The sequence below is a fragment of the Chamaea fasciata genome, unplaced genomic scaffold (assembly GCF_029207755.1).
Source record: "Chamaea fasciata isolate MVZ Bird 193981 ecotype frontalis unplaced genomic scaffold, bChaFas1.0.hap1 SCAF_8, whole genome shotgun sequence".
Taxonomy (NCBI): domain Eukaryota; kingdom Metazoa; phylum Chordata; class Aves; order Passeriformes; family Sylviidae; genus Chamaea; species Chamaea fasciata.
The window spans coordinates 13,874,940-13,892,012 of NW_027094093.1; the positions used below are offsets into that span (position 1 = coordinate 13,874,940).

The following is a 17,073-nucleotide window of genomic DNA, read 5'->3' on the forward strand; positions in this document are numbered from 1 at the left end:
TGTTCTTTGAAGGAGATAAAATGACACAAAAGCAGGAAATGCTGTCCTTCCCTTATCCTGAGGACTTAATGAAAGGTCAAGTATAGCCATCAATCAAGATAAGGAAGAGGCAACCAAAGAAATTACCTTCTCTGAGGGAAACAAGCATGTATCAGATAGCACTTTTACTCTGATGCATTACTCTCTCTATGTGAGAGAAAAGAGAACACGGTTTCATGCCAGTGTTAATAAAAACACAAAAGTGAAAATTAAGCACTTGAGATGGAAAAAAGACAAGCAAAAGCCTATCAAGTCAAAGGCCAGCAGCCAAGGAAAAACTTGCTTCCAAAATTTGTGAGGAGTGCAGCAGAATTCTATTCCTCACCACGCCTGCAGCTGGGCACCTGGCTTAGGAGACATCTCCTGGGGGCAGCCACCCTCACTAGTTTGTTACTGATAAGCTGCAGCCTCATTACATGCACTTTAGATTTCTGGTTTAAAGCTTGCTGCTTTTCTGAAAGAGAATAACCCATTTTTAGTTGTGCTTGACCTCACACTTACAAAATTAATTTACAGTATTCCCCTGTGAGCTATGCTTATGCTGTCATTTTTGGGGATGAAAAATCAGATTGTGTGGAATTGCATCTGTAGTAGAAAAAAATCAAACACCCCTCAAAAATCAAATATAAATACTTCTTGGAAACAAGCCTCATGTGACTGCCTTTTATTGGCATTTCTCAGCTGACATCATTTCTTTTTCTTGGGCTAGTTTTCAACCATGGAATTGTTTCAAAATCACTCTTTGGGAACGAATAACAAGTTTACCAGCTCTCGAGGTAGAAAGGCCTCCTCCTGACGAGCGACAACCAGACAGACAGTCTCGCCTTGCTTTGTGCTCCTCAGCATAGCTACAAGCTCTTCCTGCGTCCTGCCGGTGATGTCCCGTCCATTCACCTACCAGCCACAAAAGAAGAGAGGATGTCACATCTCTGAGCGTGACTGCCTTTTAGCAGGTTTATTAGGTTCCCCTCACCTAACACAGGCATCATTCAGTGACTGAGAGCAAAGAAGAACCAGCAACAGCTCACATACTGTCTCCCCCTCTGGCCCTGCACAAATTACTTGACCTTTCTCCTCCTCATTTTCACCATCTGTTAAAGCAGCTCTGTAGTACTTACCCACCTTGCAGGGGGTTTGTGAGGCTTAATTAGTTTGTAAAGCACTTTGAAGATGAAAAGTGCAGAAACAAGACCTTAGTATTAAAACTGTTTACCTTAAGAGCTTTTTGAGGTTAGCAAGTAGAGATAACCCATTAGATAATAAGATTGTAAGTCACAAGACATCTGAAAATTTTCAACAGACCAATTTGAGCAAAATTGCCTAAAATGAGCACTTTACCAGCTTGATATTAACTGGAGACTTTTGGATGTGGCTGAAGAGGTAAGACATGTTTTGGTCCTTGCTTTAAAAACCAAGATCTTATCAGGCTCCCCTTGTTCCAACACCCCATGGACCCTTGTGAAAAGAATAATTTTTCCACTTCATGGTGTAAAACACTTGTTGACAAACAAGTGACATAGAAACTATGAGAGTGACTTTTTTTTTAAACCAAGGACAAGAATTGCAGTTCCATACATCAATAATATGTATGAGGAAATGAAAGATTTATGACAAAGCTAGCGATCAACTTTAAGCAATGCAAATACAACGGACATTTATCCTAACCTCCAGGATTCTGTCTCCTGACTGCAAACGACCATCTTTTACTGCTGCACCTTTTGGTAAAATATTCTTCACAAAGATTGGACCAGGACCATGTACTGAAGAATCTCTGGTAACCACCGTGAAACCAAGTCCCTCCGGACCTAGAATGTCAGACAAAGAACTCACAAAGTAAATTTCAAGATGTAAACAATGATCATTAAAAGTAAGCAAACAATGTCAGCAAGATACCCCAGAGACTCATTCAGGTTAATTCTTAAAAAAAAAAAAGCAATCAAAAAGCTGTAAACAGGAGCCAATTTTCTGCATGGTCTAGAAATCTATTGACGTCAAAACACATACCCAAACGCCCGTACAACAGCTACAGATGGAAATACTTGGGTAAGCACATAACAATAAAAAACAAGAAAGAACTCCCTTTTTAAAGCATTTACCTTTTCTTTAGGTCATTTCAATATTAGTCTTCACTTTCGTGTCAATCGTTTTTCATAGAATCAGAGCAATTGGAATTGTTTATTTATGAACATAAATATCATTTAGCAGGTTTTACTGAAACTTGGTAAATGGGGAAAATATCACATGATTTGAATGCAAAACTTGGTGATGTGCTGTTCAGAAAGGACAAAGTGGTATTTCTAAGCTTCCATTAGTGAAGTTGCTTGCTGCTTGGAAATAAACAACCTCAAGTGTTAACATTTGTTACAACAAATAATTAGGGAGTAAAATAAATATTAACAGGTATTGCTTATTAGGCACTAAAATCACTATAGCAAGGAATAGCAGGGTCTATAGAAATCTTCTTATATTGAGTGGTATTACTACCCATGTGATAGTTTTCAAAGATATCATCATGTCAGTACCATATTGCTATAATTTCTAAAAATATAAGTGTTTCAAAATCAAAAGAATTAGATCTAGAATGGGGAAATTCTTAAGCAGGTTGTATTAACACAAAGCTGAAGAGTTCAAAAGCAAAAACGAGTGATTTAAGTAAAGAAACAACAAAAATTAAGAAATGAGAGCTTGATTACATTCATAATGTGTTATGAGAATAAAGTTACAGACAGTTTTCAAAAGGGCCACTTCCAAGACCAAATTTAACTCTCAGCCAAATCAGAGACATAAATCAAATAGAAAATACAAATGCTAATTGGAAATTGCTTAAGCACATTTTACTACATGTTCCTAAACCTGTTATTCCATTTAAAGACAGCTGCACGGTGCAGCAATTAAAGATACACATGCAAATTTGGCCTCCTGACAGCTGAATAAATATGATTGAAAAAAAAAAAAAGGTTTGCAGAAAATAAAAAAGGGAAAGACAGGTAAATCTGTGGTCAAGCTCTGAGAAAACATGAAACAGAGCAGAGTAGATTTTTAAATGTATCTTTAAAAGAAAGTCATAACAGTGTTGTGGTCAATTAGCAGGTTGAAGAAAATAATGAAGGTCACCAGCTAACAGTTCAAAGTTTTATTCCATATTTGTGAAAAGATTGAACCATCTCTTAAAATCACTTGTTGCTAACGGAATTGCTTCCAGTCAGTAACAGAGATGTCCTAATCAGTAAATCTGGATAACATACATCCAAAGTTCATGAGGAAGCCCACTGTAGAAAACATTACTGTTTACATTCCTATACCTTTTGAAAGTTTTGGAACTTTGAAATGGTAAATAACTTGCTTGTATTTTCAATGTTGCTCGTTAAACTAAAAGTTAAGGTATTACTATAGAGAACATGATACCAAATGAATCATACCATCCCCAAAGACTTACCTTTCTTCAGGTCTATCTTTATTTTCTTTGCATTTCTCTTATTGCCAAAGCCCATAAGTGGAGACAGTGAGGGTGAAGAAGGCTTTCTACCCAGACGTGGGAGGTTGGGGCTCTTAGCTTGTTGCAGTGTTCCCTGTACACCTGACTCCAAGCCTGCTCCAGAAATATTAACTGTTTTCACAGCAGGTTTTGGATGAAGAGGAGGTGGAATTTTTGTTTTTGTAACTCCTTCTTCATTATTCAGAATACAAAGAGGAGCAATAGCAGACTTCTCATACTGTTCTCGGTTATATGGAGGAAGCACTTCCAATACGACACTTTGAAATTTCATTGCCTGACGGAAGATGTCCTGAGCCCTTTAAAATAAAGGTATGAAAATTCACATGACAAACTAGGAAATCTGGGCAAGATTTTAAGTTGTTTACAGAGAATAAGATGAAAATTTACCTTATGTTCCCATCTACAGTGTCCCTTTTTTAGAAAAGTGCACATGAAATAAGATTTCAAAACTACAGCATTTCCTTATATTTCAAGTAGGAGCAGTATATCTGTAGGCATTCCTAAGCTGCTACGAAATCATACCTGTCAGAATAAATTAATGAGCATATTTCTTCATGCAGAGCATCAGAAAGAGAAGCTCTGATGGCAAAAGCTCATCAAAAGACTGCTGAAGTTACAGCTGGCTGCCTTTTTCCAAATGCTTGTCTGTTCCGTATTTTGTTGTTGGCATAGAGGCACACTGAGCACTCACCACCAATTGTTCTCATGAATACAACTACTCCAAGCAAGCTCAACTCTCTATTTTTTCCAAATCCAGTCTAATTGCTCTTCAGATTCCTTTGTAATCCCTAATGCAACTGCTGGCTGATTCCACAGCAATTAAATAGGATGAGGGTATGGGATACATAAACATTAGAAAAAAAAAAAACCTTGCGATCAAAACAGTGCAAGTATTTGTGTTTCTACGAAAATGGATACATAAATAGGTTGATATTACTCACACCTTTCAAGCAGCAACCTTTTGCTAAGTGGATGTGCAGACTTCACATAATCAATGTTTTTACAGATGTGCTCAAATGCAACACCAGAAACTGTGTTAGAGCATTTAAGGGAACCACTCCCCCTGATAGTGTTAGGGCAATGGAGAATGATTTTAAGCTAAAAGAGAAGGACTTAGGCCAGACATTAAGAAGAAATTCTTAAGAAATTCTACTCAGAAGGTAGTGAGGTACTTGAACAAGTTGCCCAGAGAAGCTGTGGATGCCCCATCCTTGGCAATGTTCAAGGTCAGGCTGGATGGGGCCCTGAACAACCTGATCTAGTGGGTGACATCCTGTCCACGCCTGTGGGGTTGGAAAGAGATGATCTTAAAGGTCCCTTCCAACCCAAACCATTCTATCATTCTGTGAACTGATACCGTGGTAATGCTACTATGCTCAGATTCCTGTGCACTGTAAGGCAATTAAGACAAGTTGTCCAAAATAATTGTTCATAAAGCCTTCCCAGGATTTTGAATAACCTGCAGATTTGGTCAATCAAGCAATGTTACAAAATTTGGATTCTAAAGGAACAAAGAAGACTTCCCTCTTTCTAGGCTTTCCTCTCCTACCTTCCGTTGCAGTGGACAGGTTTTCTACCATACTGCAGAAGACCACTTGAGTATAAACAGAAGTAGCTGAAGCGTATTTTGAGAACGAAAAACTGAAAAATTCTGCTTAGCTGAATTGGGGCAAGAGGGGAAGTAAGAACCACATTAAATTTTAAATAAATCATGGAGTCCTTCTAAGAACATTGTACTTACCTCCTACCCTTCTGTGGTGCATTTGTCAGTCTGAGTCAGTATTTTGTTGAAGTCCTGGCTTTGGATTTACACTCAGTTATGTAACAGGAATCAATGTTGAAAGTATTTCTGAACTAATTTTTTTTTTTTGAACACTGACACAGGAAGGAAGCCACTGCAAATATAAATGTCTTGAAAACACACCTACTGCTTTCCCAGATGAACAGAGCTGCATAGTACGTCCACCTTGCAGCTGTAGGTAGTGGAAAAGAGAGGCTGTTTTAAGAGGGTTTTCTGTAGCATGAAGACGTTAAAGTCAGCAGTCAGTCCCAATGGATACTGCTGTGGGAAAGAACCATTCTTGCCACACTGAGTGTACGAGCATCAAGAGTCAGAATAGCGACATTCATTGACAGGCGATGCTGCCAGAGAGAAACCTCAAACTTGGAAAAGAAAAATAGCAGGGAGAATATTATTGGAAGGCATTCTTTTAGCATCACCCTCAAGGGTTCTGTTTCAGAGCTGTAACAGACTGTGCCCCAGTGTGTCTGCAGAGGTTATAGGTTATCTGTTCACCTATAGCTTGTCAAAGTTCTCAAAGACAGACCTTACCCTGATAGGAAAAACCATGGCATACTTCCAGCATAAAGGATGTAAAATTTTAACTGTGTTTCTTTCACACCCCATCTTCATCCTTGCAAGTAGTCACTTGGTCATATGTTACAAGGTAATTTAATAACTCAGTTTCAAAAGATTAATATTTAAAATGTATGCAAGAGAAAACATAAGGTCTCCTTCAAACAAAAATTAGTGGAAATCACTCAAGACATCCTATGGGAAAGTCTAAATGCAGTCTTCAGGGGCAAAATAACTGGCTGCACTTCAAAGGGAAAAAATAATGAATGGAGAAATTTATATTTCTTGAGACCTCAAGTGCATACTTTAAAGAAATAAGGGAGTCAGTTAAAAGAGGTGCTAGAAACTATGCCGCACAACAGAATGTAATTGAATAGATTAGCAGCAAATGAAAAAGCAGACCAACAGTGCCGATATACAGCTATTATAAACATGGGAATACAGAAAGTAGGCTGCTGCTGTTACAGCTGCAGAAGAAGCAATTGTCAGGAGCTATACTAGAAAGTCTTAGCTGAAATTAGAAAAAAACAGCATTTAACAGTCTCTTCTAAGTGTTAAAACAGCTTTTACAAGGGTTAAGGAGAAATGTCAATTTGAAACTAGCCAACAGATTTTCCTCTAGAAGGAGAATCTGATTGCTGTTTCTGGGTCAACAGTCATTGGAACAATGCTTTGTTGTATCTTTTACAATTAGTGGATTTCTGTAACTTGGACTTCTGTCAGGTTAGTACAGTTATGTCATGCCAGATGAAAACTAAAAGGCATGTTCATGGAGATTAGTTTCAACCTGGAAAGAGTCTTTCTTTAGCCATTCTCCACAGACAGGGAAGAGAGATGATGTAGAAGGCTATTTTGGAAAACAATTCAGCAGAACAATGTAAGGCTTGGGAATAGGCTAGAGTTCATACAAAATGTTCCCCTCCAGTCCCCAAATAGACATTGAGCCCACAATTCCTGTATTTTCTCTCCTCAGATCCAACACCACTGCAACCACGCTTCTTGGTGTTGTAGCATAAGGAAACTTAAGACCAACAAAACCGGGCTGTGCTCTGAATCACCTTCAAGTCACTCTTCTCTCTCCCAAAGACAGAGAGAGTCTAACAAGACTGATCTCTCTAAGCTAATAAATAGTCCTTCCAACTCCCAAAACTTTACATGAGCTTTTAGAAAGTGTCCTGCATGTCGCATTTTGAAGGAAAGCCTGACAGAGAACTAGGAAACTTCCTGAAGTATTTCAAACTGCCCCAAAATCTAGTAACCATACAGAAAAACATGCAGAGTCCTCCACTCCACAAACATGTTACGGGCTGAAAGCCTTTGGAGATCTAGTTACATTCAGAAGGAAACACAGAGGAGACAACACATTATAAAGAAAGGATCAGATTTGATTTTGAAAAGAGAGGTTTTGACTCATGCAAAACCTTACTTGCGAAATTTCATTACAAAACTGCACAGTGGGGCAATGAACGGGGCAATAAGACACCGACAATTGTGTTCTGCCAAGATTGGTATCTTATTTAGGAATTTCCATGGATGGAAGAGAATGGCACGTACCATAACACAGTAGAGTGCTTTTCCACCAAATACACAGAAAGCTGTAACTGAAAAGCTATCAGGAGGGAAAAAAGCAGAGTCTCAGAAACAAGAATACCTATGCTACAGAACGACACTGGTTTAATGAAAACCTATTTTGCAAATAGTTATCCCTAACTGTGAAATTATGTATTTGATTTTAGTCTAGAAGCCTTGAACATTTGGCTTACTGTTTAGAAAGTTAAGCCTCGACTCCCTTGACATCTCAAGAGGTTTTTGTTATATTATAAACAATCACTCAGTTGTCTAAATATATGGATTAAAAGCAAAAACAAATTTCTTTTTAATTACTACAGCAAATATCTGTGAAATTTGAGAGGCTATTCTTTTGTGCAACAATGCCACAACAATTCATAGATGATCAAAACAACCTGTTAGTTAAAAAATATTTGAGATAGATAATAAATGTCAACAGGCTTTTATTAAAAGTCACAAGAAGTGAGACTTTACATTTAGCTCAAGTAATCATAGTTTGACAGTAGACACATTTTTAAAAAATTAATGCTCAAAAAGCCGCACCACAATAAAAAAAATCTTATTTCATTTGCAAAAGAACATTAAACACCATGATGTGATGTTGACTCATTCTGAAGGTCTTATAAAGAAAAAATTACAAAGAAAATATTGTAAAAGTAATAGAAGAACTAGAAAGGGAAGATGGCAGTTACAAATTTAATGCTATTAAATTAAGTAAACACAGCAAGTTCACTAAAACTCCTCAAATTTTACCTTATTTGGAGGTTTCAGAAAGAAAATTACAAAGTTTCTGTCACATATCAATTTTACAGGCATTTTTCCTTCAATAAGTATTAATCCCATTACAAATCACTTAAACACAGCACTGTATAAAATCCTGGATAGTTAAAAGTACTAGTTAACTAAATAGTAATACTAATACTCTTAGTAAACTAATACTACTAATAAAGTAATAAAAAAGCTGATGCTAATACTAAAAGTATTAGTACTAATAAAGTATTAGCACTTACTGTGCAAAGGTTTTATCTGTAAGGTCCACGTGGTTTATCTTCACAATGCATTCGTTCTCATGGAAAAGACCATCACGCCTGGATCTGCTGTTTTCTTCAATACCACGGATGAAGAGTCCCAGCATCCTAAAAAGGCAAAACATGGGCGAAAAATATCCTTATTGTGCTGATATGAATTTATAGCAACTAAAACCAGATATTAATCTCTACTGTGTATGAAATGGTAGCGTAGACTGCCTCTCCATCTATGAAGTGCTTAACCTAGAGAAAGGAGGGGATTCCAAAAAAAATCACAAAAAATTGCTGCACACTAATGCTTTACTACTTGCCAGAACTTAGGGAGCATTAAGTCCTGTAGGTCATACTTGGAGAAAAAGAGGAAAACACCTAGATCCCTCTCCAGTTAAAAATATCAGTGTAGCTTATGCAATATTTTTCTGCCCCTGCTCTGAAGAAAAGCACAAACAGATTAAAAGTAATTTTCTACCTTGACTGCAATAAAATAAACCAGAGTTAGAATGGGACAAAAAAAATAACTGACTTTTCTACTTCTGAAAATGTCTCTAAAACTTTTCAGTTGCCAAAGCCCCTTGCTTTGGTACAAGACAGCAATACTACTCATTCATGTGGCAGGACAACAGCAGAACATCAACACCCAACTTGTCTGATAACAAGGTAAGTGCAAGTGAAAACACAGGTGCAGCACAGAATAATGCAGTAAGTGAGGCAGCATGGGTGGTGCAAAATTCCAGTGTTGATAACACTGCTGGGAGCACTAGGCTAATCCTGACCTGCCTGGAACATCTCTGTACTGCAAACTATAATTCAACAGAGCTATATCCAAAAATACCACTACAGTCTCCAAAAAATCCTAACAACTGCATGCTTGTGAAGAACTTTTATAATCAATCTTTGTCCACTAAATTTCCATACCACTTCAGCATCAATGATGGTCATCAAAGATGACCTTTAGAGACCATTTTCTATTGGTTATACTACATAAAATATTAATGTGCAATTTTCAACGTGCCGGCACTCCAATCACAAAACAGAAGTCCTGTATTTTTGTCTCAGGTTCATGACTGTCCCTTGTACCTAAGTCCATTCAACAGCTTCACAGTACACCATTAACTATTTCAAGTACACTATATTCACTAAGCATCTGATTTTAGATTTACTGTCTAAGAACATTAAAATATTTGTACTTCTGTCCAGTCAATTACTAAGTGAAAAACTGGTTCCTACTGAATATTAGTTCTTTCAAGTATCTAACAGAAAAGTGATTTAATAGCATAAAGGTTCTCTTATAACGAGAGTTATCTTTCCCTAAAGGATTAAAAAGGGCAGTGGTGGTGAGGGACCACAGCCCTTTTGATGACATCCCACTGGTGGCAATCAAAAACTTTAACCCTAAGAACTAATTAAATACAACTATGTTGAAATGCAAACCAGTGGAAGTACAGAAATCACAAATTAAGTTGGTTGCTCACTAATCCTGTGCACTTAGATACTGCATCCATATAATGCAATAGGATTGCCTGCTTGTCTGAAACTTGCATGTGCTGTACTGCCCACGCAGCTTGAGTTACAGACTGAGACAGCTTGAATTCATTTCTCCATTACTTTTTTCCACAGCCTAAATTTTAGCGTTTTAATGCACTATTAAATTTTAATTTCCTGTTTTTAATGATATTTAAGTGCGAAAGAAAGAGGGGAAATTATTTCTATTACTTTTGTAGTTCCTGTATAAACTAAGATTCTGTAAATTAATATGATGTTTTAATGACCTGTAGAAAAACTTTGGCCTGCAGCAGCACCAGGCTAAAGCCTGCATTACCTTATTAGAAGATAACTTTACAATTGAAATACCAGACTCAATTAGTCATGGCCAGCATGTCCTCATAAATTCTATCATGTCACCAAAAGAAATAAAAGATGCTCTTCTGTACTTTTTCATGTTATGATGAGTTACAATTTATATTCTTTGGCTAGATTAAAAAAAGATGGTCAAGCCATTTAAGTCAGTTCAGTGCTTTAACAAAGGTATCAGTACAGTTCTGCCAAGGGTCACTAAAATGTAAAGACAACTACCTAAACAACCAGTAGTTCATCTGTCGAAGACCTCTCTAGCAGATCCCCAAAAGTGTTTGTAAGTAAGGACATGTTAACATGAATACAATGTAGACCAAGGAACAGTTCTTCTCGCAGGTCTTTAAAAGCTGTACTCAACACAGTGATACTTGAGTACTAAACTGCATTTCAGTCACAATTACTGATTTTAATAGCTTGCAATTTCATCAAAATTGTTCTACTGAAAGATCTCGAAATACAGTGTAAACACTACAACATTCATGGCATGCCTACATCAAAGAGCTCTGTTCTGCATTTCAGAATGGGTAACAAACACAAGCAGCTTTCTCAAGATGAGCAGGCAGGCCACAAAGCCAAGGACACAACTCGCATCTCCAACAGTTGCCATCCAAGACCAACTTTCTTCTTGAGACAGTGATGCCATTTTTACAGGCAGCAGATGGACATCTATTTTCCCTTTTGGTAAATAAAACGATCTGAATTAATTTGGGTCCACTTACAAGTTCAGATCTTGCCAATAAAACAGACCTTTACATGGTAATTCAATCCTTCACATTCTCTGTCCTACATGAAAGCTGACAAGTGAAGAAACATTTAAGAATTAGGCAATTTTTACTTCTGCAATAATTTGCTTTGTGTTACAGGCAGCCATTTTACTATAAAATAGTTTCATGTATGGCTCTGGCAATTTCCCATCTCTTATTCACGGCTGCCAGTGTCAAATTAACTCTCTGGCTAAGCCTCTGTATGTCAAATTTCAGCCTAGATTTTTTTTTAACACATCCAAGTTACATAGCTTGGAAAACAGCTATAATGAAAATGCTGACGCAGTCTTAACTACAGCACATCAATATGAGCACGCTGCTATAATAGGCTTTTGTGATCTCAACGGACTTTGTTAAATCATTTATAATTAAAGTAATTGTATTGTGACAAAGAAAGGTTCATGGTATAGAGCACATTTTATAAATGCTATGCAATCAAATCTGAAAGATGGCTTGAAAAATATGAGGTGTGAGCAGGCAAGCGATTTTTTTGACTCTTCTTGTCTGGTATGTCACTAAGGAAGAGCCTATGCAGAGGTATTCAATTGGGAAAACAAAACAACAAACAAACAAGCTCGCAACAGCTCAACAAAACCAACCCCAAACCACACAAAATTACTGAGTCCAGTTTATCATTCAGAGAATAACACCAGAGACAATTAAAAGGGCACACATGAACAAAGATGGTAGTATTGACTGAAAACGACGGGACATGGCACTTAGTGCCATGGTCTAGTTGACAAGACGGAGATCAGTCAAAGGTTGGACTCAAGTATCTTTGAGGTCTTTTCCAACGTAAATGATTCTGTGGTCTCCTCATATAGAACTCGGACTAGTAAATATTTTGGTAATGGAAGATAGTGTCACAGACCAATTTTTGTTTTCTTTTTGGTAAATAGTAGGTATTTTAAGATAAACACAACTGAAATTCTTTCATTAAAATACTTCTTGAGCAATGCAGAAAATACCTTACCTTCCACTCAAAGATGAGAAAAAGGGCACTACATGTATACCCAAGGGTCCACCTTCCCCAGAAATCTCGACTGTTTTTGTCATTTCACTAAAAAAGAGCAGAGGGAAACACATCTCATAAGCTTACTCAGAGAATTCTCCACATTGAAAACAAATTCTTGACTGATCAGACAGCAGAAAGGGTAGAAAAAATATCTGACTCAGAGCTCACTAATACATGAAAATCAAATGAAAAGTGAAACAGCCATGAAATTCTTTAATTGTTTTAAATTAGCATTTGTGTTTTTTAAAAGGGAAAGAAATCAAATACTAGACATTTTCCTAAGTTAACCTTCAAGTAAATTAATTAAAATATTAAAGAATAAGCTTTTAAGTGAGGAGAGATTTCATCACCAAGGAAAAAAAAAAGGGGGAGGTTATTTCACATATTCTTAATTTAGGCTCCATGTGAGTTGCTTCAGTTTTCCCATGTGGCCACATTATAAACATGAAGATCACACAGAAAGGACACTGAGACTTTTAAATCAAATCATATTTAAATATCCTGACTTCTTCCCTCAGTTGCATACAACCTCTCTGACAAACAAAGAGCAAAACAAATTTTGATCAGCAGTGCAACTCAGCTTATTTTATCAAGAAATTTCCTTCCTCAAACACCATTATTAAAAACCTCTATATTATCTCTGACAGACTTATGCTGTCTCATGGCATGTGCTGTTTCACTTCCTATTGACTATTTTACACTGCCAGCCTTACAATGACCTTAACTCTATTCTGGGTGACCATGACTTGAAAAGGAAGGTACTTGAACTGGCTAGAGCCTTAAAAAAATTAGCAATGTCTGTATTTCAGCAGACCTTGTTCCTTCTTTCCTTAATAGTGTCCATCTTCCAAAACACTCTCTCCCCTCCCATGGTACGGAACAGCCCCAGCACTCAGGCTCAGTGGCCAGCAGACAGCTCCCGGGCACACCCACTCACAACACCCTGGCTGTGAGCTGTGTGCGCATGCCAATCCTACAGCGCGGACAGGACACATGAAGCTGAACACGGCCACTTCAGATCCTGTCCTGAGTTTAAGACTCAGTCTGACTGATCAAGTGCAGACTGCTAGTGACAAAGACACTTCTGATCTTTCCTTGTGCACCAGATCTAGAGAGCACACGAGTGCTAGGTAAGATGACCGAGCTGACTATTTCCTACCACCCTGCCCTCTCCCCTCAGATGATTTTTCCCTAGTACCACAACTTCCTCTGGCACCAGCTGACTGATTTTGCTGACCCATGGTCTTATGATCATTTGATTCAATGCAAGAATCAGTAAAAATGCACCGAAACCAATCAGGAATCTACAACCACCCTTGAAGTGGCAGCACAGTTACACCACATTAGGTACAACAAGAACCCACATGGCACAGCTGAGGCGTCTCACATGGAGCACAATTACTGCAAATGACCTTAGACAAAATCTGGCACTGCTTCCTAATAACACAGGAATGTTTTTTTGTTATTATGAACCTTTATCCAAGTGCACAATGATTAATGAGAAGCAATTTGCCCTAAATACAATAATTCTTAGTTTGATTGGCTAAATATGGAATAAGAAAATAAGTTTATAAATTCTTTTTTTTTTAATTAGGGGACAGAGTGAGTTTCAGGCAGCTTTTTTTTTGTAAACCGTTCTTCCAAAAACGCTGGCACTGTAATGAATTTAGGTTCTCTGGATATTAAATGGAAAGACCCTGAACAACAAGTCACCACTGATCCCAATGTAACAGATTTACATGTTACTGTATTTATAACACAGACACCATCAACAGGCATTTGTGGATTTTTCTTTCCTGTATTCCCCTTCATTAATTAAATGGGGAAATCCTGACAAACTCTTCCTGTCAGAAGTTTTAAATACATTTTTTCTGGTGAAGGTGGTTAGAAAAGCTAATCAGGGTGGTTACCAAAAACCTCAACAATGCATGCATAGGAAATTAACTCCTCTTTCAGTTCCATCTTCTACTTCCTCCAATTCTCTTAACACACAAAGAAAGATAATTAAAGGGCTACTTTTATTGTCTTTTGAACTTCTACAAAATCAAAACGCATAAGTAAATTAAGCAGCCAAACCCTTTAGATACAGAAAATGATCAGAAGTGGTGAATGGGTTTTCATTTGTACAGGGAAAATTTAAGTAAGTTATAGCTGTCCCCAAATAACCCCATGTGCTCTAGGGAGGAGTTGTCTTCCTGAGCAACTGTAAAAGAGAGCAAGAATTTTTTTGAGGGCTATCATGACAGGTGAGCTGTCACATTAAATCAATGCACTTACAGTTCAAAGTAGGCTGAAAGCCAAAGAAAACATACGAACTTATTTTTAAACTGAACATGTAATCTACACACTAAGAAAAATAGGCTTTGTGAAAACAAATAGACCACATGCACATTATGTATTACTTTAAAATTTTTTGTACATCATAAACTTATGGATGTTCTAGAGCACTAAATGTTCAGAATAAGAACACACTCTGAATACATGTATTAAGCACTTCAAAGTTATAATTTTAATCAAAAATCCATGACTCTAAATAGACTGCTTCTCATAAAAATGGAACTCTTAGTTACATCTGAGAAGTAAACAGCCTTCCACACCAACTTTCATGGATCCTTGAGGACATGTTATTTTTATATTACACCTATGAAAGCATGACAGTTAAAAATTTTAAAAACCAGAATATCTGGGATTTGATTTGGTGCCTTTTTTTTTTTTTTTTAAATTTAAGAACCTCAAAGATTAGAGATTCAGACACATTTGGTACCATTCACTTGTTCTGTCTGTCTTTGGGCAGCTTTAATCTGCTCACAAGGACAGCTGAACTCAGCACTGTACTATTTCACGCTGGCTTATAGTTTATACTGTACTGGAGAAAGTATTCAGGAAGAGAGCATGGCTGAGCAAGATCCTAAATAGGATGAACTCTAAGAATACTAATTACTAAACTCCAAAGGCACATGGGACACACAGGTGCTAGGACTCTTCAGTTTGACAGAGCTAGGTTAAACAAATTAAAGAAAGGAGTACGAGAAGGCAGAATTACTGTCTATGCAGGTTGATAGTTGTGACAACAGAGAATGTAATTCAGAGTTTGGGTTTTTTTTGTAATATTCAAGACATTTTAAAAACAAACAAACACCTAAATAGGAAAAAAAATAAATTCCAGAAGTTAGTAACCTGCTTGTGACCTACTGCTCTTTGAAATCTCCCCTACAGATCTTAAATGCCTTTTGCAGTAAAAGAAACCATAAGCCTGGCCCATCAAGTCAGTATAAAAGATCTGGAGTAAAATTTCTAGTGGGGGATGAGAGGCTGGGAGCATCAGTGAGTAATGCACAGAGGGTGCCTCCGTAGGCTGCACTCTGAGTATCTCCTGCTTGTTCTTCAAGGAGCAGATGGAGCTTCTACCTCAGGAAATCCTGTCCTTGCTGCACCTGGAACCCAGTCTCTACGGAATATATAGAGATACATTCTCACAGCAGTCAAAAAGCCTGAACTTTAAAAAAGCCATCAGTGAAATTTCTCCAAAGTGCAAGGTTCACCTCAACCAAAACCACAGCACTCAGGCTTCTTCCAATACATGCCGGCACCTCCCTTCCCCTTGCTGCACTGAAGGTACCTCAGGTCTCACTCAGGGGAGAACACCTGTCCAGCATGACCTGATTCAAGATGCTGTAGATTTTTAACCTGAAGAAGCTGTCATCATTTACTATTTAAATTCTTCTTTGTTTGATATCATTGATTTCTGACAGATTCTTAACCGTCTATTACATTTTTCAACAAGGCTTGCCATCCATTTTATTAAAAATGCTAATAAGTACTGTTCAGCAGAGATAGAGAAGGCATACACTAGCGGTGAGCATGCACAGCACTGGCAACTTGAAAAGCAAGATTTTAATGGAGCGCTGCACATTTAGTGGTCATATTTAGTTGTGAATCAATCTGATCCTCATATTTGCAGTGTCTTCGCTGTGGAATACTGTAGTTCCCTCTCCTGAAACCTGGATCAAGGATTAGCAGTTTGTGAGTTACATAAAGGGGAAAGATCAGTTTTAGCTGAAAGTTTCTGTGCAAACTACTCAGGAACACTGAAGAATCGACCCCAACCACCGATCACACAGATGCTTAAAAGGGAACCCTCTCCAGAAATAAATGTTATCCGTTGTTGAAGCAAGACCGAGTTCACTGAGGTGCTTTGACCTTCCCCAGCCACAAACGTTTGGTAGGATTGCTCTAGGAGAATGTAGTAACCACAGCCTAAAACAGATTAATTGTTTTGCAACACAATTAATTGTGAAGACAGTACCTCAGAAAAGCTGCTTACCGGCCAAAACTTGTCATAATGTGTATGTCACAAGAGCCTATTGCTTGAGTAAACACAAAGTATTTACCATTCCAATGGCATTTTCCTTTGCAATTTTAGTCAAATTCAACACTTCCTCAAGTGTTTTTAAGAAGAGGTATAGATTAGTAGTGTGCCATATCTGAAAAAATCTTTTAGTGCAGAATGTCAATGTTTCCCTTGCAAACAGAAAAGCACAGCTGATATTCTGAACATGCTATGTGGTGTTTTTATTGACCACAGCCAAGTAAAAGGCAAATTAAATGTCAGTCAGATGTAGAGAGCTCACAGATGCAGTTATTAAACTGTATCTCCTTGCTTGTTTTTCACATGCACCTCCAGTTCCATGCCTCTTCTTCCAATGCTGCCATTCTAGCAGAGAAACCATCCATCGGAAAAAGGAGCTGATGTTTGGTAGAGAGCACAGGCCTACAGGAGATGTCAAATTCCTATATGGCATTTTAAAGAGGAAAAATGAACAGATTTATCCAAATAAAGAGACTGATGACTGCCAGGCACTTTTTTCACATACTAAACCAATACAGTTACTGATGGTAATAAAGTATTTGTCCCTATTCATCCAGAGAAGGCTTCCAGAGTAGTCAGCTAA

At 37.6% G+C, this 17,073-nt stretch overlaps 1 protein-coding gene across 2 annotated transcripts in view; it reads right to left on the reverse strand.

The window, feature by feature from the left end:
- The window catches only part of PARD3B (par-3 family cell polarity regulator beta), a 393,257-nt gene that overhangs the window by 207,863 nt on the left and 168,321 nt on the right, over positions 1–17,073 (reverse strand). For both annotated transcript variants that reach the window (XM_066189749.1, XM_066189748.1), the window contains exons 6-10: positions 12,080–12,166; positions 8,471–8,596; positions 3,476–3,831; positions 1,705–1,844; positions 805–933 (exon numbers count right to left, since the gene is read on the reverse strand). In XM_066189749.1, coding sequence (XP_066045846.1) covers positions 805–933; positions 1,705–1,844; positions 3,476–3,831; positions 8,471–8,596; positions 12,080–12,166 — 838 coding nt within the window. The remainder of the gene's footprint in view (positions 1–804; positions 934–1,704; positions 1,845–3,475; positions 3,832–8,470; positions 8,597–12,079; positions 12,167–17,073) is intronic.